A 22,499-nucleotide genomic window follows, 5' to 3' on the forward strand; every position below is an offset into this window, starting at 1 on the left:
TAATTGGAAAGGAAAAAGAATACTGACACTATAGAAAAAATAAATAATGACATTTAAATAGTGTCTTCAGATTTTCAAAATATTTTACATAAATTTTCTCATTGGAGTCTCACAACCCTAGCAGTTGGTTATTAATAGTGATTTACCTATCTTACAAATGATGGCACTGAGCTTCAAGAGAGGTGTAAGGGAGTTGTTAAAGATTACACTATCTGGTTTGATGTGACCTTTGATTTTTCTTGCTTCCAGTCTAGCACTCTCTTAAATAGTTCTGGCAGGTAGTAATAATTGCCTTAGGGAAAGTTGAGGGAATGGAAAGGTATTACAGAGGCTGAGTGTACCCAAATTATCACTAAATGGCTATGAAAATTAGGGCAAGCAGAGTCAAAGGTGACTCCATTGTTCTCTGCATGTGATAAGATAGTATCATATAAATAAAAATAGGCAAAATTAAAGACAACTGGTTTTTTTAAATTAATTTTATAATTATAAAATTTTTTTGACAATATATATGCATGAGTAATTTTTTTTTTATAACATTATCCCTTGTATTCATTTTTCCAGATTTTCCTCTCCCTCTGTCTATCCCTCCCCTAGATGACAGGCAATCCCATACATTTTACATGTGTTACAGTATAACCTAGATACAATATATGTGTGTAAATCCAATTTTCTTGTTGCACGTTAAGTATTGGATTCCAAAGGTATAAGTAACCTGGGTAGATAGACAGTAGTGCTAACAATTTACATTCACTTCCCAGTGTTCCTTCTCTGGGTGTAGTTGTTTCTGTCCATCATTGATCAGCTGGAAGTGAGTTGGATCTTCTTTATGTTGAAGATATCCACTTCCATCAGAATACATCCTCATACAGTGTTGTTGTTGAAGTGTATAATGATCCCCTAGTTCTGCTCGTTTCACACAGCATCAGTTGATATAAGTCTCTCCAAGCCTCTCTGTATTCCTCCTGCTGGTCGTTTCTTACAGAACAATAATATTCCATAACCTTCATATACCATAATTTACCCAACCATTCTCCAGTTGATGGACATCCATTCAACTTCCAGTTTCTAGCCACTACAAAAAGAGCTGCTACAAACATTTTGGCACATACAAGTCCCTTTCCCTTCTTTAGTATTTCTTTGGGATATAAGCCCAATAGCAGCACTGCAGGATCAAAGGATATGCACAGTTTGATAACTTTTTGGGCATAATTCCAGATTGCTCTCCAGAATGGCCGAATTCTTTCACAACTCCACCAACAATGCATCAGTGTCCCAGTTTTCCCACAGCCCCTCCAACATTCATCATTATTTGTTCCTGTCATCTTAGCCAATCTGACAGGTGTGTAGTGGTATCTCAGAGTTGTCTTAATTTGCATTTCTCTGATCAGTAGTGATTTGAAACACTTTTTCATATGAGTGGATATAGTTTCAATTTCATTATCTGAGAATTAAAGACAACTGGTTTTGAGTAGAACCAGTAAATCAGCAAACATTTACTAAACACTTTTTGTCTGCAAGATACTAGACAAGGTGCTGGGGACACAAAGTTAGAACAGTTCCTGTCCTTGAGGATCTTGTGTTCTATCAGAGAAAACTCTCTCTCTCTCTCTCTCTCTCTCCATATATATATATATATATATATATATATATATATATATATATATATATATATATATATATATATATATATATATATATATAGTATAACTCTAAGTATAGTTTAAAAAGTAGGTAACCTTAGAGGAAAGGCATTAGAAGCTGGGAAGACTGCCTACCAAAAGTGGTGCTTTCACTGAATCTTGAAGGAAGTTAGGAAGTGAGAGAGGGACAAATGTTATAGAATCTTGAAAATGAAGATATATATATAGAAATGATCATTGAAATCATGGGGGGAGAATATGAGATTTTAAAGTTGATGAGGGAGAGAAATTTTATGTGAAAACATGGGTCAAGTTCAGTATTTTACTAAAGTGAAAGACAAAACTATATCTTGAGAATGAGTAGGGGGCAGCTAGGTAGTGCAGTGGATAGAGCACCAGCCTTGAATTCAGGAGAACCTGAGTTCAAATCTGGTCTCAGACACTTAACACTTCCTAGCTGTGTGGTGACCCTGCGCAAGTCACTTAACCCCAGCCTCAAAAAAAAAAAAAAAAGAAAGAAAGAAAGAAAGAAAGAGAATGAGTAGTATTGGTAAGGTGGAGGTGGACTTGGGGCCTTGAGGAGATTTGAAAAGTTTTGAAACAGGAACTATAGAGAAATACATTCATTAACTGGAAATGAATGAAATGTAGCAAAGTGTTTGAATGTTTGTGAAGGAAAAAGTATTAATTTTTTACTTTAATAAGTGTAATTGCTTATTTATGTGATCTTTGATGATTCACCAAGTATTCTCCTTAAAACAGTTCTTTGAGGAAAAAATAATTATTCAAAATTTTCAGATGAGGATACTAAAGCTCAGATTAAATAAATTGTTAATGGCTACACAACTAGTATCAGAACCAGTTCTACTTAAAGTCTAAATTCAGCACTCTTTCCCCTATATTGGGGCGCTATTGAAAATTCATCTCTAGTGCTAAACTATGAAGAATAAAGACAAATGTTATAGAATCTTGAAAATGAAGATAATAGAATTGTAGTATCCAAAACTGAAAGGGGCCTTAGAAGTCAAATGATCCATTTCCTATTTTACAAAAAAGGGAACCCAAGATCCAGGGAGGGTATATGATCCATGACTTCCTAGAATCTGTTTTAGGATGGATCAAAGAGAAGAGGGACCAGATACAGGGAAATAATTGTTTTCCATAAGAGGTGAACACAGATTCAATCTATAGTTAGCCTGGAAATTACCATCTCACTCAAATTCTGTTTTGAAAACTTATTTTAAAAACTTTTTAGTATAAGCAACCCTTCCTCCCCCCAAAAAAAAACAAAACATCAAATGAGCTTGGCTTCTGCATTTCTGTGGGCTTCAGACAATTTTGTAGGCTGTCTTTATCTGAGAGAAGTTATTTCCCTCACCTTGCTAGCTCTGATTACCTAACCAGGAAGCTATGAAGTACATCAGACTATCTGCTCAGTGATTTGGGGAGATTTCTGCCCTGCGAGATGGTAGAAAGAGAGGAAGGTAAGAAAGGTTTCTCTTTCCATTGCAAAAGAGGAAAAGCCTCTTAGACCTGGTTTTGTAGGTACTAACTAAGGAAGTTTTCCCAAATTCTGGATTATTGCCAATGGCAAGAATGGCAGACGGTCATTTATTTTGTATAAAACAACTAATTTTACATGTCCTACCTGGTTCTCAACATTGCCTCAAATCTCCTGTTAAATCCACTATTCTTCCCATCTCCTCCAAAAAAATCTCATATTGAGCGAGAGGATTTTTTGCTTTGAAACATTACCAGATAAATAAATATCAGATAAAGGCTCCTGACAGAATAATTGATTTATCCATGTTATTGAGAGGGGAGGGAATGCAGAACTAGGGGACTATGTCCTTTAACTTCAACAATATGGTCAAGTTTCCATTGTTATCGACCAGTTTTGTTTTCTCTTTTTCTTAATTACATCATTGTAGTCTTTGTATATATTACATGACACTGTTTTATGTAATTTACATAATTGTTTATACATAATTAATAAATTTTATTGGGGGGGATTGACCACACATTTCACATTCATAGCCATCACCTTAGTTTAGGTTTTGATCCTCTATACTGATTCCTTTCCAGAAAGTTCCTAATTGATCTATCTCAATTCTCCAATTAGATACCTATCCTATACAAAAGATAATTAGTTTATCAGTTAATTAGTCAATCAGCAAGCATTTAAGTGCTTGTATTCTAGTCAATGTGCTAAAAACTAGAGATATAAAGAAAAAAATTTAAAAACATAATCCCTACCTCCAAGGAATTTGCATTTTAATGGGAGAAACAACATATAAAAATTATGAATAAAGGCATATATAAACTGAAAATGAGAGTTAATCCTAGTAGGAAGACAGTAATAACCTTTGTAGGGAGGGGATGAGAATGTACCCAGTGGCCTCTTGGCAGAAGATGGATTGGATCTGAGGCTTGAAAAAAGTCAGGAGATAGAGATGAGAAAGGAGAACATTGTAGGAAGCGGGGACAACCATTGAAAAGGCGTGGAGTTGGATGGTGAATGTCCTTTGCAAGGAATGACAATAAGGCCAGTGTTGCTAGATTGTAGATTATAAAAAGTGTAAAATAGTATTAAAAGAGTAAGGAGACCAGAAAAGAAAGACAAGGAGCTTTAAAGGCCAAAGAGCATTCCATATCTCATGGTGAAGTTAATTGGGAGCCATTGAAGTTAAATGAATAGCTGATGCCATGATCAGATTACAAATGTTTTCTACATACATACATCAAGTGTTTGATCACTTTGGTGTATAAGTCCAGCTATGGAATTTCTGAGTCAAACGGAAATGCATAGTTTAGTGACTTTGGGGTCTTATAATTCCAATTGCTTCCTGGAATGGCTAGACCAGTTCAAAACTCTACCAACAAGGAATCAGTGTGCCCTTTCAGCATTTATCAGCAAAAATCTTGCTTGTTATTTTTGTCCAATACAATAAGTATGAGGTAGAGCCTGAATTGTTTTAACTTGCATTTTTCTTATTTGTGAGTTGCAAACCACCTTTTTGGATTTTTCACTACTTATCTAATGGGAGATGGCTTCTGTTTTATTTCTATTCACTCCTGGTATCTTGGATATATCAGACCTTTATCAGAAGAATTTGTTACAAAGATTTTTTTTCCCTAGTTAACTATTTCCTTTCTAATCCATTGACCTTGATTGTACATTATCATATGCTTTTCAAAGCACTTCTCAGTGACTTTTCAAAGACCATACAGTTGCTGACAGAACTAGGGCTTGTCCTAGAGGACTTTTAATTGATAACTGATATACTGTTACCTTCCATGAAACTTCTTACCAACTATTTCTTCCTCAGAAGAGAAAGGAACAAGTAGCTAAAACTTCACAAAACAGCTTTCTTTTGATACTTAATGACTTGTATGAAAAATTCATTGGCTATATGATAGTATATACAGACTTGTATGTGATATAGACAATACTTTCACAGTTTTTTTTTTTTTTTAGACATATACTTTGGTAGTTAGGCACTAGCACCCATTAGAAGAGAACTGAACTTTTTTTTTTTCTTTTTTCTCATTTTGTAGTTTCTAATTTCACAAATGAGGAAGCGAAGGATCATGGAAGTGAAAAACTTAGAAAGCACAAATTAGTTTGAGGAAAGTTGTGAAAAAATAAATTTTAAAATGATACATTAGTCAAAGTTGCTTTGAAGAACTGGAGAATGTCTGTTGAAATTACTTAACACTGCTTTTTTTATTTTAATTTTTATTTTATTTTATAATTATAACATTTTTTTGACAGTACATATGCATGGGTAATTTTTTACATTATCCCTTGCACTTACTTCTATTCAGAATTTTTCCCTTCCTCCCCCAACCCCCTCCCCCAGATGGCAAGTATATTATATTATATATATATATTATATTATATTATATATATATATATATATATATATATATATATATATATATATATATATATATATATATATATATATATAATACAGTATATTCTAGATACAATATATATGTGTAGAACCGAATTTTTTGTTGCACAGGAAGAATTGGATTCAGAAGGTAAAAATAACAGTTTACATTCATTTCCCAGTGTTCCTTTTCTGGATGTAGCTGGTTCTGTCCATCATTAATCAATTGGAATTGGATTAGCTCTTCTCTATGTTGAAGAAATCCACTTCCATCAGCATACATCCTCGTACAGTATCATTGTTGAAGTGTATAATGATCTTCTGGTTCTGCTCGTTTCACTCAGCATCAGTTGATGTAAGTCTCTCCAAGCCTCTCTGTATTTCTCCTGTTGGTCATTTCTTTTTTTTTTTTTTTTTAATTTAATTTAATTTTATTTTTTTTAATATATATATATTTTTTATAATATTATCCCTTGTATTCATTTTTCCAAATTACCCCCCCTCCCTCTATTCCCTCCCCCCGATGACAGGCAATCCCATACATTTCACATGTGTTACAATATAGTCTAGGTACAATACATGTGTGTGAATATTATTTTCTTGTTACACAATAAACATTAGAATCCGAAGGTACATGCAACCTGGGCAGACAGATATTAGTGCTAACAATTTACATTCACTTCCCAGTGTTTCTTCTCTGGGTGTATCTACCTCTGTCCATCATTGATCAACTGGAAGTGAGTTGGATCTTCTTTATGTTGAAGATTTCCACTTCCATCAGAATACATCCTCATACAGTATTGTTGTTGAAGTGTACAGTGATCTTCTGGTTCTGCTCATTTCACTCAGCATCAGTTGATGTAAGTCTCTCCAGGCCTCTCTGTATTCCTCCTGCTGGTCATTTCTTACAGAGCAATAATATTCCATAACCTTCATATACCACAATTTACCCAACCATTCTCCAACTGATGGACATCCATTCATCTTCCAGTTTCTAGCTACAACAAAAAGAGCTGCCACAAACATTTTGGCACATATATGACTCTTTCCGCTCTTTAGTATTTCTTTGGGATATAATCCCAGTAGTAGCGCTGCTGGGTCAAAGGGTATGCACAGTTTGATAACTTTTTGGGCATAATTCCAGATTGCTCTCCAGAATGGCTGGATTCTTTCGCAACTCCACCAGCAATGTATTAGTGTCCCAATTTCCCCACATCCCCTCCAACATTTATCATTATTTGTTCCTGTCATCTTAGCCAATCTGACAGGTGTGTAGTGGTATCTCAGAGTGGTCTTAATTTGCATTTCTCTGATCAGTAGTGATTTGGAACACTCTTTCATGTGAGTGGATATAGTTTCAATTTCTTCCTCTGAGAATTGTCTGTTCATATCCTTTGACCATTTATCAATTGGAGAATGGTTCGGTTTCTTATAAATTATGGTCAGTTCTCTACATATTTTGGAAATGAGACCTTTGTCAGAACCTTTGTTTTTAAAAATATTTTCCCAATTTGTTACTTCCCTTCTAATCTTGTTTGCATTAGTATTATTTGTACAGAAACTTTTTAGTTTGATGTAATCAAAATCTTCTATTTTGTGATCAATAATGATCTCTAGTTCTCCTCTGGTCATAAATTCCTTCCTCCTCCACTAGTCTGAGAGGTAGATTATCCTCTGTTCCTCTAATCTATTTATTATCTCCCTCTTTATCCTGTTGGTCGTTTCTTACAGCACAATAATATTCCATAACATTCATATCACATTTTATTCAGTCATTCTCCAATTGAGGGGCATCCACATAGTTTCCAGTTTCTGGCCACCACAAAGAGGGCTGCCACAAGCATTCTTGCACATACAGGTCCCTCTCCCTCCTTTAAGATCTCTTTGGGATATAAGCCCAGTAGTAACACTGCTGGATCAGAGGGTATGTACATTTTGATTGCTCTTTGGGCATAGTTACAAATTGCTCTCCAGCATGGTTGGGTCAGTTCACAACTCCACCAACAATTTTTCCACATCCCCTCCACACATTCATCATTATCTTTTCCTGTCATGCAGGTTTCTTTTTAAGAAAGGTGATATGACTAATGTTATGTTGGAGTTGTAAACTTATCCAGCTGTTCTGGAAGATAATTTGGAACTATGCCCAGAGGTCTATAAAACTGTTCATAATGCCCTTTGACCCAGCAATACCACTACTAAGTCTGTATTCCAAAGAGATTAAAAAGAGGTGGGGAATGACATATGTAAAAAAACATAAAAGCTCTTTGGGTCAATCACTTGGGGAATCTGAACAAATTGTGGTATGTGATTGTGACGAAATACTATTGTGGTATAAGAAATGACCAGCAGAAGGGTTTTAGAAAAACCTGGAAAGACTAATGTGAACTGATACAAAATGAAGTGAGCAGAATCAGTTGTACATATATTGTACTATAGCAAAGTTGTACAGTGATCAGCTGTAAAAGACATAAAAATGCTATCTATTTCCATAGAGAGCACTGATGGACTCTGATTACACATTAAAGTATACTTTTTAATTTTATTTTTCCTGATTTCCCCCCCCCCCCAACATAGCAAGTAAGGAAATGTTTTGCTTGACTTCACATATATAATTGATTGTCTACCTTATTGATGAGTGAGAGAGAAGGGGGAGGGAAAAAATATGGAATTTAACATTTTAAAAACAGTATGGTGATATGATGGAAAAAGTACTGGTTAGATATTAAATGTAGGTTTTAATTTCTAATATATGTTAGCCATAGGTAATCACTTCCTTTAGACTCAGTTTCTTGCTGTATGGAACCGGAATAATACATTTTATTTGTTCTGCCTATCTCTTCATCTATGGTTGACTAAATGAGATGATGAAATATGTGAAAGGACTCAATTAAATTTTATTGCACTATCCTTAAAACATTAGATATACTCAGCAATTGTGTGTGTGTGTGTGTGTGTGTGTGTGTGTGTGTGTGTGTGTGTGTGTGTGTGTGTAGGTAGGTAGGTAGGTAGGTAGTAGGCTGGAAAATATGTACATTCCAGTGGCAACAACTTTTTGGTTTTGTTTGGTGATTTCTCAATCCATCCACATAGTATAATGGAATTCCAGAATACCAGCAGTGTAGGGGGAGCTTAAAGATGAATTAGTCTAACTCTGGTTTTGACAGGGAAAAAAACAAATTTAGAAAGGAAAACTCTTTTGCCCAGGGTCACAGATAATTATCTAGCCTCTTAGTTACAACTCCAGAGCTCTTTGTTAAGTCTCATATTTTCCCCTTTCCACTCCCTTCTTTCTGGTTACTCTTTATAGTTTATTTGGACACACACACAAACAAAGAAAAATAGCTAGAGAAATGAAATAGCATTTGGAGGAAAGAGGAATGACTAACTTGTACTTCCTTGGCCCATGGATTGCTAGACCCACATGAAGAAAAGTAGTAAAACGTGCTCCTCTTGTTTTTTGTTGTTGGATTTTTTTTTTTGTTTTTTTTTGAGTACGTGGCAAGTGGCCAACTTAATTGCTTCTCCAACAAAGTAAATTCATTCCAGAAAGTTCAAAATCTTTGTTATTAGTATGGAACAACATTTACCTGGTTGCTGCCCCCAGGGCTTAAAGAATCCTGGTCATGAAACTACAGGAACTCTGACCTTTCTCTATAAAAAAGGGAGATTGGTAGAAAGCAAAGATGTGTGCAAGCTTGATGTGATGAGCACATTAAAATGTTTAATTTATTATTGTTTTACAAGTAGTCATGTTCAGTTTTGCAACCATTTATTTAATGTTTTACCTATATTATCTCATTGGAAATGTTGTTTTTTACCTTTGAAACAAGGTGCTATTTACACATTAGTTTTGAATTTGAAAGGGAAGGGGGAAGGAAAGCAAAATTAAAACAAAGGCATTTTTAACAATCTCTGTCCATATTTCTTTCAAGTCTCTTCATCTCTCCCTCTTCCACTTTCCACTTGTTTTCTCCTCTCCCCTCCCCTTCTCCTTTTTCTAGATTGGTACAAATTGTAATAAAAGTTAATGGCTGAGTCTTTTCTCAACTCCTCCCCCCATTATCTCATCTTGAAACCTATGCAGGAACTTAAGGTATAGTAAATTCTTGTCCAAACTCCAAAGTGGAGGAGGGTGGAGTGGGCAGGGCCAGCAGGGGAGGGGTGGAGTAGGTTGTTGGGTGGAATGGGGAATGGAGACTATCTGCAGGAGACATCAGCTGGAAGAAGGACTGGCTTTTTGTTTTGTAACCAGTACAAACCATTCCCCAGTGAATGTTCTTTTTAAAAGGTCTCCTGGGGCATGGCCTCCCAGTGCATTAGCATATCACTTCTTTTAAGGAAAAAAAAAAAAGCTAGCTGACATCCATGTGTAGATCACAAATAAAAGAGTGAAGAATTTATTTAGTTTGTTTTGTCCGATAGCCACAGTTAAAGTACACAAGATCTTATCCACTCAAAAAAATCAAGTTTTGAGAAAAAGGAGAGAATATGCCATTGTCATATTAAAGAATTTTACATAAAACAAATCATTTGAAGTGTCCACCACTCAAAATAGGAATCAAAATCGGGAACATTTGAAAGTTATTCAATCATTTCAGTTGTGTCCCACTTTAAGGTGACCCTAATTTAGGGTTTTCTTCGTAGATATACTGGAGTGATTTGCTATTTCCTTCTCTAGTTTATTTTTCAGATGAGGAAACTGAGACAAACATTTAATTTAACTTGCTCAAGGTCACACAGCTAGAAAGCCTAAAACTAGATTTGAACTTAGTCTTCCTGACTCGATCCCCACGATACTCCTGAGTTGCCAAGCATAAGAATCAGGGGTTCAAATTTTAATCCAGACTTGCTGTATACCCATGATTCAGTCATTTGATTTACTTGTTTACTTAATTACTTAGCTCTAGGTTATTTAGTTGTATAATCATGATAATGGCTCTGGTTTTGACCCTTTCTCAAAACTGTTGAAAGGATTTTATAAACCTAAACAATCTGTAGAAATGTGGTCATAGTTGCAATTATAAACAGGGAGGGGCATTGATTGGAACATCTTCCATTGGAAATTCCATTAATTGGAACCATTTTAATGGTTATAGACCAAAACTTTTAAACATTTAAACTTGGGTCACAGTCAGTATGGGATTGTGGGAAGACCCTGTACCTATGTCCTTTTTTTTTTTTTTTTAATAGCTTTTTATTTACCAGATACATGCATGGGTAATTTTACAATACTGACAAGTGCCAAACCTTTTGTTTTAATTTTTCCCCTCCTTCCCCTCCCCCCCTCCCCCAGATGGCAGGTTGACCAATACATGTTAAATATGTTAAAGTATAAATTAAATACAATATATGTATACATGTCCATACAGTTATTTTGCTGTGCAAAAAGAATCAGACTTTTAAATAGTTGTATCTATGTCTTGATCTGTTTTCTAGATTTCAGCACCACTGCTACTAATTAATACAGTCTGGGGGGGGGGTAAAGCCTTCCTGTTTAACTGTTATCATTATTACTATTTTGTAAATTAGCTTGTATTCTAAACTATCTTAGTCCTTGGCTGCCATATCCCTCTGCTTGCTAGAGAGATCAGGTATGTTTAGCTCAGTTGTTTTTTGAGATCTTCCTATCTATTCATTGTGGTTCTATTTTGCATAGTTAAATTTTTAAAGATGTTGTTAGATTCATTGTCTGCTTTTGCTAGTTTGCTTCAGAGTAAACTGTTTAAACAGATACAGTTGGGAGTTTGTTGTTTGTTCAGTAGTTTTTCAATTGTGTTCAACACTTCTTGACTCTATTTGGGTTTTCTTGGCCCAGAAACAAGAGTGGTTTGCTATTTCCTTCTCTAGCTCATTTTACAGCTGAGGAAACTCAGGTAAACATTTCAGTGACTTGCCCAGGATCCCACTGCTAGTAAGAGTCTGAGGCCAGATTTGAACTCAAGAAAGTGATAGTCTTCCTAACTATGGGGCAGGTACTCCTAGCTCCCTGGGTTGGAGAAGATAAAAATCGATTCTATTCTTCTGATTTTTGTCCAAATTTGGCATTTTTTTAAAGCAGCTTTTTTAAAAAATAGCTTCATTTACAAGATATATGCATGGATACAATTGCCAAACCTTTTGTTCCAACTTTTCCCTTCCTTCCCCCCACCCCTTCCCCCAGATGGCAGGTTGACCAGTACATATTAAATATGTTAAAGTATATATTAAATACAATATATGTATACATGTCCAAACAGTTATTTTGCTCATAGTCATCTCTCAGAGTTCTTTCGTAAAGCAGCTTTTTATTTGCAAAACATATGCATGGGTAATTTTTCAACACTGACTCTTGAAGAAAAATCTGTTCTATATTTTCCCCTCCTTCTCCCCATCCCCTCCCCCAAATGGCAGGTAATCTAAGTTAAAATATATGTTAAATACAATATATGTATCCATATCCATACATTATCTTGCTGCACACGAAAAATTGGATCTAGAAAGAAAAAAAAAAAACCTGAGAAGGAAAACAAAACTGCAAGCAAACAACAATAGAAAGAGTGAAAATGCTATGTTGTGGTCCACACTCAGTTCCCACAGTTCTCTCCCTGGGTGTAGATGGCTGTCTTCATTACTGAACAGCTGGAACTGATCTGAATCAATTCATTATTGAAGATGGCCACATCCATCAGAATTGATCATCCTATAGTCTTGTTTGTTACAGGGTATAATGATCTGATTCTGCTCACTTCACTTAGCATCAGTTCATGTAAGTCCCTCCTCTCTGTATCCATCCTGCTGGTCATTTCTTACAGAACAATAATATTGCATAATATTCATATATCACAGTTTATTCAGCCATTCTCCAATTGTTAGGCATCTACTCAGTTTCTGGTTTCTTGCCACTACAAAGAGGGCTGCCACAAACATTATTGCACATATAGGTTCCTTCCCCTCCTTGAAGATTTGGGATATCAGCCCAGTAGTACACTGCTTGATCAAAGGGTATTTGTTTTTAACTGTGACCATTAAATCTGCCGGCAGTTCTCCCCATAGTTTCAAGAACTTTTTCTTGGTTCCAACTTGACTTTGATTAGTTAGCAGTAACTTTGAAATATAGTGGCTAGAGAACCAATCTCAGATTCAGAACAAACTGAGTCTAGTTTTTCTTTTAATATATGCTGTCTGTGATTCTCCATAAATGAGTTAATCTATCAATGGCCCCTAGCAGTTTTCTGAGACTTTCAAGAGAAAATATATATCTTCATGGGTGGTGAAGTTCCCTATATCACTGAAATTGATATATCCACTCAAAAACACACTGTTCTCTACGGGACAGTGTGCAGTTAATTGTTACTCAGAAAGCTGGTATCTGAGCAGGTGTTAGCAGACCTTGGAAGACAGCTAACTTTTCAAAGCAAGTAATATCAGTAATAGCTGTCATTTGCATATTTTTTTCCTTAAGAAACTTGAAAACCACTTTGTTATTTGACCAGAGATGATGTTATGAAAAGAAAAATCAGAAGGCAATATTGAATGAATTTGGACTGCAGGCCTTTAGTGGTTGAGCATCTGTGGGTGTAAAGTATCAGATAAACTGGAAAAACTAGCCCAACGACTTAGTAGTTGGAAACCTTGTGCTAAAAGGACATAGCAGGCAGTTGGGGCATTCAGGTTATAAAATTAGAGATGATACTTTTAAGATTAAAATGCTCCACCCTCCAGCATCCCATAAACTCAGCTATTTTAATTGCCAAGCTACAAAGCTCATCCTAATTTTCCTATTGCCCTTCCTAGGAGACTAAACAAAGGCATGTAATGTTTGAAACAAATATGAGTAGTAATTTTGTATGGAGAAAATTTTTCATCCAAAAGGTAGACATCTAGGCAATAAGATTTTACTAGATGTCTCCACTTAAGTGAGTGTTTTCATAGCTTGGGTATGGTATAGATTCAATCTGTACATACTGTTATAGTGGAATAGGGTATTTGTTGAATTTGAAAGGCAAAAACCTGCAATCAGATACTAACTTCTACTTTTTTCCTGTGGGACATTGGAAAATGGAAAAATTACCTTCATTCTCTAGGCCTCATCTGTAAATGTCTGCTGTAGATAAGCTCTGGAATGTCATCCAACTCCAATTTATTAATCTATGATTCTATGACCCAAAGCTAAGTAGGTAAAAAATTACTTTTGAAATAGGACTCTATGGCATCCAGAAAAGATATGCATTGGTGTGTGATTGCTGTTCAGTCTTATCAGTCCTGGGTTTTCTTCACAAAGATACTAGTATGGTTTGCTATTTCCTTCTTCAGCTGAGGAAACGGAAGCAAACAGGGTTAAGTGACTTGCCTAAGGTCACAAAGCTATTTATTAACTATCCCAGGGCTGAATTTGTACTTGGGTATAAGAAATTGTTGTTTGTCCTTCGTTGATGTCTTGAGGATATGAGAAATTTAAAAAAAAAAAAAAAGATTAAAGAGAACCCTTGGTTCTGAAGAAGAGGAACTGAGAAATAATAATACTATAGCATGAAAAATTTAAAAGGAGGAGAAGGTTTAGAGAAATAACAAGCTCTGTTTAGACATGTTGCATTTCAGGCACTGGCAAGCTATTCAAGGGGAGGAAGATGGGGGTCTATAGCTCAGCCATCTGGCTAGGGATGGAGTTAGTTTGGGGAGGGGTTTGCATAGAGGTGATGGCTGAGTTACAGCAGTGAATGAGAATGTCCTGGGACAGAAATTAGACAAAGAGAGAGACTAAGGCAAAAGCCTGGGATAATTAGCTGCTTCTTAGGGAGAAAATTAGGAAACAAAGAAGGAGTGTGTTTAAGAAAAGCTGAGTAAATCCAAGGCAATACATACATGTATGCATACACATGCACGTATGTAAGATAATTTACATACCCAAGGGAGGATGGAATATAAAGAAAAAAGATTCAGCCTTAAGTTTAAGAACGGAAATGTAACACAAAGACCATATTGTTGCAATATCAGTTAATTCATGGTAATATTTTGGAGTGTCTGTTGTCACTTCAGTCTTGTCTGAATCTTCTTTCAGTATGATAATTATTATGGTTCTCTCTGTTCTCTTTGTTTTCCTAACTTAAACTAGAGATCAAGAGATGTATGACTCTTTAAGACCCTTCATTCACCCTCCTGAACTAATCTAAATAATTTCTTAGAAACATGTGACTTTCCATTTCTTTCTTAGTGAAAATGAAGGATTTGAGGAAAACAGGTTAGGTAAATGACTACAAGTATATAAGCAGAATGATCCACAGCCACAATAACAAAAAACAACCAGTAACTGAATGCTGAATAATTAAAATGACCAAGAAGCTTAACTTTGGAAAAGAGATGAGAAAAAATTATTTCCTCCTTTTGGAAGTTTATTAGGGGAGGGGGGGGTAAGATGTGGATTTTTATGTAGAATGACAGGGATTTTTAAGTGATAATTTTATTAAACTTTTTTTCCTTTATAAGAGATGGCTCTTAGCGAGGGATATATCAATAAATTGATTTACTTTTTCAGAAAAAGGGTTGAAGGAAACAGTATAGATGATAACTACAATGTACATAGTATAAAACAAAAAAGAAACAGACAAAAAATGTCCTCATGCTGTATAAATATGATGACCAAACAGTCCCAAAGAATTGAGGAAATGAGGGACTGTGTGATGGAATGTCATAGCTACTCTCACATTTGTTTGCTATTGTTTGGTTTTGTTAAATAGTACAAGTCTTTCTCCCCCCCCCTTTTTTTTTTTTTAATTCTTTGTCTCATGGGATGGGTTCTTAGATAAGGTAGAGATAAAGTCTGAAATGAATACAGTAGAAAAACAAAATGTTTTAATTTTTCCAACAAAAAGGGCAAGACAAGAATGGTTTAGGTTCCTTTGAACATGTTTAAAAAAATAAATCTGTTCTTCCCTGAAACTATACTGAGGACTGCAAAGGAAGAAATTATCTTTCTTAAGAAAACAATTTCTATTCTTTTCCTTCAGTGCTCTGCTTATGGTTTCGTTAGAAAGGGGGAATTCTTAATGTGGAAACTGCCTGAGTGAAGAGATTATCTATAACTTTGTCATGGAGAATTGCCTGGGACTGATAAATGAACTTTTCCAATACAGTTAGTGTACTCCTTTCCACTGTAGCAGCTATCTATCTATACTGATAATAAAAATGGAAAATTGTACCACAGCCAGATTTCATTTCTGTTTTCCCTTCCTATTTAACTTCCCTACCTCCTTCTCACTTTGTTATAGGAACGATGCAATTATGAGTGATCTAGCAAGAAATCAAAAATTATTTTCCTCAAAATCAAAATGGCTTGAGAGAGCTATCTTTTATCACATATCTAGGACAGCTAGATGGCACAGTGTCTAGAGTGTTGAGCTTGGAGTCAAGAAGACTCATCTTTCTAAATTCAAGTCTGGCTTGAAATACTGTGTGACCTTGGGCAAGTCACTTAACCCTTTTGCCTCAGTTTCCTCATCTGTAAAATGAGCAGAGAAGGAAATGGCAAACTACTCCATTATTTCTGCCAAGAAAATTCTGACTGGCAAAGAGTCAAAGTACTCTAAGCAGTGTTAAGGACATTTTGTTCTCTGTGGAACTAGACATTTGAGGCATCGATTTCTAAAATTATAGACCTACCAAAAAATTCATCTGTCATAAAGTTGTAAAGATATAGCTTTGGTACAGTAAAAACATTTGGAAAAATATGGCTTTTGTTTTATATCAAGTGGGATACTTTCCTGACCCCTGAGTAGGCCTCCAGAGAAAGAGCAGATTTCTGGCTTTGATCATTATCCCTGAGGAAGGAACATGTGATCTGGGGTATACTAAGACATTCACTAGGAGCCAAGAATGGTTCCCATCCCTCCTCCCTTGCTGCAGGGTCTAAGAATACTCCCTGGCAACCCTCACCCACTGGTTTCCCAAATACTGCCAAAAATTCACCTTCACAGGAGAAATATTTCATTACTTTTTGACTCATAAAAACAGTAAACTATAAAGGGTTTCCCCCTCCCCTCCACTCCTGTAATAAGCAGTACAAATATCCTTTGACATATCTGTACATGATCTATACAATGTAGTGAGAATGTCACTTTTTTACGTTGTGGAGTGGAAAATTCAGTTTGGGACACCAGGTACCTCCTTATGTGCTTTGAGTATTAAACCCAGTAGCTTACTTAGACTTATAATGAAGAAAATACTGGTCTTCAAAAGCTCATGAAAATTCCTTTACCCATATGTTAACAGTCCTTATTGGGGATCCAGTTCTCCATACTTTTTACATGTAAATATCTTCTTTCTGTGCTGTCTAAGCCCATTTTCATAATAATGAAGCCTTTTCTATTGGGGGAATTTACTCCCTGATTATGGAGAGGAAAGAAAGAAAAATTTTAAACTCTGACCATTTTTATAGGCCTACTGTACAAAGTTATTGAGACTTTGTCTAAAGAAGCTGAATTTTAAATTTTTCCTCCTGATTCCTATATTGTTAAATCCTTTAAAAAATGCCTTTAGATTTAATTTTATGTGAGTACCCAAACTTAATAGTGAACCTGATCATCTAAATAATACTTTAAAGGGAACAGCTAGATAGGGCAATAAATAGAGTTCTTGACTTAGAGTCAGGAAGACCAGGGTTCAAATGGGACCTCAGACATTAGCTGTCAGTTTCTTCATCTATAAAATGAGGTTGTTGTGAGGATCAAATGAGATAATAATTATAAAGCACTTGATGTAATACCTATCTTATAGTAAGTGTATTATTATTTCCCTCATAGCAGTTTAGAGGTCACTAATACAAATACCATCTCCATTTTACGCCTGAAAAATCTTAAAGTCTTAGAAATTGAATGACTTATTCAGAATGGAAACAGCTAGTATGAAGCCAAGAAAGCAAAACAGAATCATGGATTGGAAGGGGTTCCAAGGAGATTTAGATGATCTCTTTCCTTTTACAAACGAGGAAACTAAGACTTTAAAGTTAAGAAACTTAACCAGACTCACAAGGTCCAAGCATTATTAGAACTCGGTTTTGCTGAGTCTGACCCCCGTTTTCCAGCCATCCCTTCCTATAGGACTCTGACAACTGAAGGCAGAGTGACTCTTGGTTCACAGTGGCTTATTATACCAATATAGGCCAGAACAGTCAGTGATATGTATATATGATGGGCTTTTTTCCATTTTTTTCCATTTTTGATTGTCCAAAATATCTCATTAGGGAGAAAACCTTACATTATAGAATTTTCTGCTCTGTGGTCTCAGATGACTTTCTTAAAGCTGTTGCTTCTTGATGGGGTTGTCGTCTCCTTAGGTGAAGAATGTGTCTGCAGATGCACAAGAAGTACCCCCAGCTCCATCTGACTATGTGGATAGAGTTGACAGTTCCATGGCATATTCCTCTTATGGCAGAATGAATGACAAACGTCCGTATCCAGACTCTTCATACAAATCAACACCGTAAGTAACCAGCATTCTCTGCACACAACTTTGATTCGGTAACTGTTGTGCCATTGTGCCACACTATTGTGATGTTTTGGTTTAAAATTAATTCTGACATATATAGTTGCTGCAAAGACGCAAGATATCCATGTTGGCTTTCATGAATTTCAATGTTTTTTTTTTAATTATTATTATTAAAACTTTTTTTTTATTTTCAAAAACATACATTTAGTAATTATTCAGCATTAACTCTTGCAAAACCTTGTTCCAATTTCTCCTTCCTACCCCCCCCCTCCCGTAGATGGCAAGCAGTCCATTATATGTTAAACATAGTAAAAATATGCATACATATTTCTACAGTTATGATCACAAGAAAAATCTGATCAAATAGGAAAAAAAATGAGAAAGAATAAAATGCAAGCAAATGAGAACAAAAAGAGTGAAAATGCTATGTTGTGATCCAAACTCATTTCTCACAGTCCTCTCTCTGGGTATAGATGGCTCTCTTCATCACCAGATCAATGTATTTTTTATTGAGTGGCACTATAGAACAGGAAAAAAGAGCACTTGGAAACATAAGACTTAGATTCCAGTTCCCCGGACCAGTGACCTCAGAGAATTTATAGGTTCTCATAATGAAAGAACTAGAAATTAAACTTTAGAAATCCTTCCTATTAACCTCTTATTTTATTGTTGAGGTTCTTGTGACCATAGAGGTCACATTGGGAGGAAATAGTAGAGAGAGCATTTGAACCTGGGTGCTTTGCTGTCAAATAGGCTGTTCTCTCAGCTATACCTTGTTAGATCCCTTTTAACCTCTTAAGCCTCAATCCTTTCTTTGTTAAAACAAATGAGATTATGCTTATTGTTACCCTCCTCACAAAGTTTTTGTGATGATTACATCAGATAGTTTCTCTGAAATCCTTTTGAGTTATAAATTCTTGTTGTTGGTAGTATTTCTCATTGTGAGGTTACTTGAAAGTGATAAACTTGTTGATTTATATCTTTTACAAGATTTTAAGAAGGAAGGTACCTTAAAGATTTATCTAATCTTAAAACTTTCATTTTTTAGATGAAGAAAGTGAGATTGAGAAATTTGCTTGTCAACTATTCTTAAAAAAAAATTTTAAACATAAAATTGACTTAGAAATTATTATTTGTAACATGTTAATTTGTCACATATGTAGAAATAGGTTCTTTTTCATTCTTCCATCCCTTTGGAGTTTCACAGATTTAACAGAATTTAGAGAGAAAGAGATCTCTTAATTTTGTAGATAAGGAAACCCTTGTTTGTAGCTGAATTGATTGATGCTGAATTTTCCAGAATAGGGATCACTGGCCTGACAGTCAGGAAAACTGGGCTCTAGTTCTATCTTTTTCTTAACTCTTATGTGTGAACTTAGAGCCACTCACTTGATATCTTGAAAATACAGGTCTGAATTAGACATCCCAGATACAAATCCAATGATTCTATATTACTCCTCCCATTTGGTCCAGGAACTTTATTTTACTTTGTTCTTTGTTACCTATTTCTTGTGTAGCACCTTAGTAAAAGGTGCAAAAACATACTTGGGGAACTTGTTACCATGTTATAGGGAAGACAAGATGGCTTATTGCATTGATTCTTAAGGATACCCACCCACTGGTCAGCATTTCCTCCTTTTACTTTGGAAAAATCATATTTGACACCTCCCAGTTTGAATTTTCCAGCAGAATTATCCATGAATAGATTTAGAACTGGAGAGAGCTTTAGAGTTTGCCTAGTCTGGCACCATCATTTTGCAGATGAAAAAATTGCTATTTGAAAAAGTAAAATTGATTTTTGTTTTCAATGTCACAAGTAAATAGTACAAGTGGAATTTGATTCTGGAGCTGGTTCCAGATACAGCACTCTTTCCTAGACACAATTCTGCTTGTCTTACATTTAACAGAGAGAGGGATCATGTAAAAGGCCATTCACAGAACATAGAAGGAGCTGAAACCGTTAATCCTACACTGGCAAGCTGATTTTAATTATGGGATCCAATTGGAAACAATGAACTTTATTATAATGAAAGGAATGGAATTTGGAAACCAAACAGAGCTTAATAATTTTCTATTTGACTGCTCAGTAGCTACCTCTATATTGATTAAAACTAGGTATATTTTGAGAAAAGTTTTCAGACCCCCCTTTTGGCCTCACTGCCTAATACCAAGCATAGGGGCAATTGAGATAGAACAGTTCATAATGTGCTAGAGATATATAGTCTTGTTTTATTTTTTATTTAAAAAAAAATTGTAATTGCATTTTCCCAAATACATGCAAGGATAGTTTTCACCATTCACCTTTGCAAAACCTTTTGTATTCCAAATTTTTCTTCCTCCTTCCCCTGACCCCCTCCCCAAGACAAAAAGCAGTCTGATATGGATTAAATGTGCAATTTTCTAAAAATATTTACATGTTCATCGTGCTGTGCAAAAAAAAAAAAAAAAAATCAGATCAAAAGGGAAAAAAAGAAGCAAGCAAAGGTGAAAATACTATGCTTTGATCCACATTCAATCTACATACAATCGCTCTCTTTTTTCCTTTTCACTTTCCATCACAAGTCTATTAGAATTGCCTTGAATCACCTCCTTGCTGAAAAGAGTCAAGTTGAGGTCTTCTTTTCAAAAATTACAAACTATTATTTGCATGACTTTTCAAGCTTGTAAAACTAGTTTATTTTGCATCATGTAACCATTATTGCTTCTCAGCTGTTCTGTTAAGCTGCGTGGGCATTTAAGACACCATTACTTTCCCCAGATTTTAAGGGGAAATAGGAATTCATTAAGTGCCTATTGTTTTCTAGGCACTGTGCTAAGTATTGGCGATTCAAAGATTTAAAAAAAAAAAAAAAAAAAAAAAAAAAAAAGCTATGTCCCTTAAGAGATTCTGTCAAGCAAAGCAATATGGAATAAATTATTATCTTCAGCATAATTTCATACACATGTATACATACATATTAGCATGTATATTATATGTATATTTTGTGTGTATACCCACATAAATTTATTAAGCCCTTATCTACTAGGCACTGTACTAAATGCTAAGGATACAAGGATAAAAGAAAGCCCCTGACCTCAGGGACCTTACATTTATGTAACATCTATACTGACAAATGATGTCTCTTTCAATCCCCAAAACAGTCCTGTGAAGTGGGTACTATTAATTTGCTATTAATTCCATACTTGGCTGGAATCACATAGTTTGTGACTGAGTGAGGCTGGATTCGAATTCAAGTCTTCCTGATTTTGCACTCTGTGTAATGGTCCATCTAGTTGCCTCTTGGGAAGGTTACCAGGTAGGGTTTTGTGTAGGAGGGGAGTATAAAGTATTGTGCTAATCTTTGAGGGGGTTACAAAGGTGAAGAATTGCCTCTTTCCTAGTCTAGTGGCAGAGCTGAGATGTTTACCAGTTGCTAATAAGTAATGAGTGCACAAAGTGCCTTGGATTCAAAGGAAGAAGTGATTTCAGATTGGGGGAATTTTTTACAAAGTTTTTTTTTTTTTTTTTTTTCTTAAAGCTTTTTATTTTTCAAAACATATTAAATGGACAGTTCTTCAACATTAGCCTTTGCAAAACCTTGTGTTTCTAATTTTTCTCCTCTTTCCCCACACCCTTCCCTAGATGGCAAGTAGTCCAGTAAATGTTAAACATGGTAGAAATATATGTTAAATCCAATATATGCATATGTGTTTATACAATTATCTTGCCACACAAGAAAAATCAAAAAAAAACTTTTTATTTTCAAAACACATGCATAGTTTTCAACATTCACCTTTGCAAAACCTTGTTCCAATTTTTTTCTCCCTTCCCTCCAGTATACGTTATCTACCTCTCAAGGTTTCGGTTATAATTATTGTTGCAAAGATTTTTATATATGTTGCTATTACTGTGAAGGGTTTTGAATGCCAAAGGTGGAATGACTCCCACTTTCCAGTTAATCAGCACTCATCTCTTTGTATCTGTCTTTTATACATGGTAAACATGTATAATTCTTCTATACATATTTACACAATTAGACTACACCAAAAAAAAATCAAAAAAGAAAAAAAATGAGAAAGAAAGCAAATAAATAACAAAAAAATAGCATGTTGTGATCCACATTTAGTACTCACAGTCCTCTCTCTGGGAACAAATGGCTTTCTCCATCATGAGACCATTGGAACTGCCTTGAATCACTTCATCCAGTTTATTTTCCAAATGAAAGAACTGAGGCAAACAAGATTAAGTGATTTGCTCAGCCACACAATCTACAATTGTATTTCTTGTTAATATAAGACTAGGATTTAGGTACCCAAGGACTCAATGTGGTAAGTAAATAAAAACTCTGTTCAAGGTAAGATTAGGAGACCGGAAGATATTTAGCTAAAAATGAAGACTCCTCCACCTTTGCTGAGTGGATCTAGGAGTTTTTTAAATAGGTCTCACTCCCAGTTATTTCTCCCACCCACATCCAGGTTTGAATAAAGCTGGATAGGGAAAGGTAAATGGTGCTGG

General features: G+C 35.2%; 1 protein-coding gene across 4 annotated transcripts in view; it reads left to right on the forward strand.

The window, feature by feature from the left end:
- OCLN (occludin) overlaps positions 1-22,499 on the forward strand; it is a 51,499-nt gene that overhangs the window by 17,675 nt on the left and 11,325 nt on the right. For all 4 annotated transcript variants that reach the window (XM_074282219.1, XM_074282216.1, XM_074282218.1 and 1 more), the window contains exon 5: positions 17,853-17,998. In XM_074282219.1, the coding sequence (XP_074138320.1) occupies positions 17,853-17,998 (146 nt within the window). The remainder of the gene's footprint in view (positions 1-17,852; positions 17,999-22,499) is intronic.

Source organism: Sminthopsis crassicaudata, chromosome 1 (assembly GCF_048593235.1).
Source record: "Sminthopsis crassicaudata isolate SCR6 chromosome 1, ASM4859323v1, whole genome shotgun sequence".
Classification (NCBI taxonomy): Eukaryota; Metazoa; Chordata; class Mammalia; order Dasyuromorphia; family Dasyuridae; genus Sminthopsis; species Sminthopsis crassicaudata.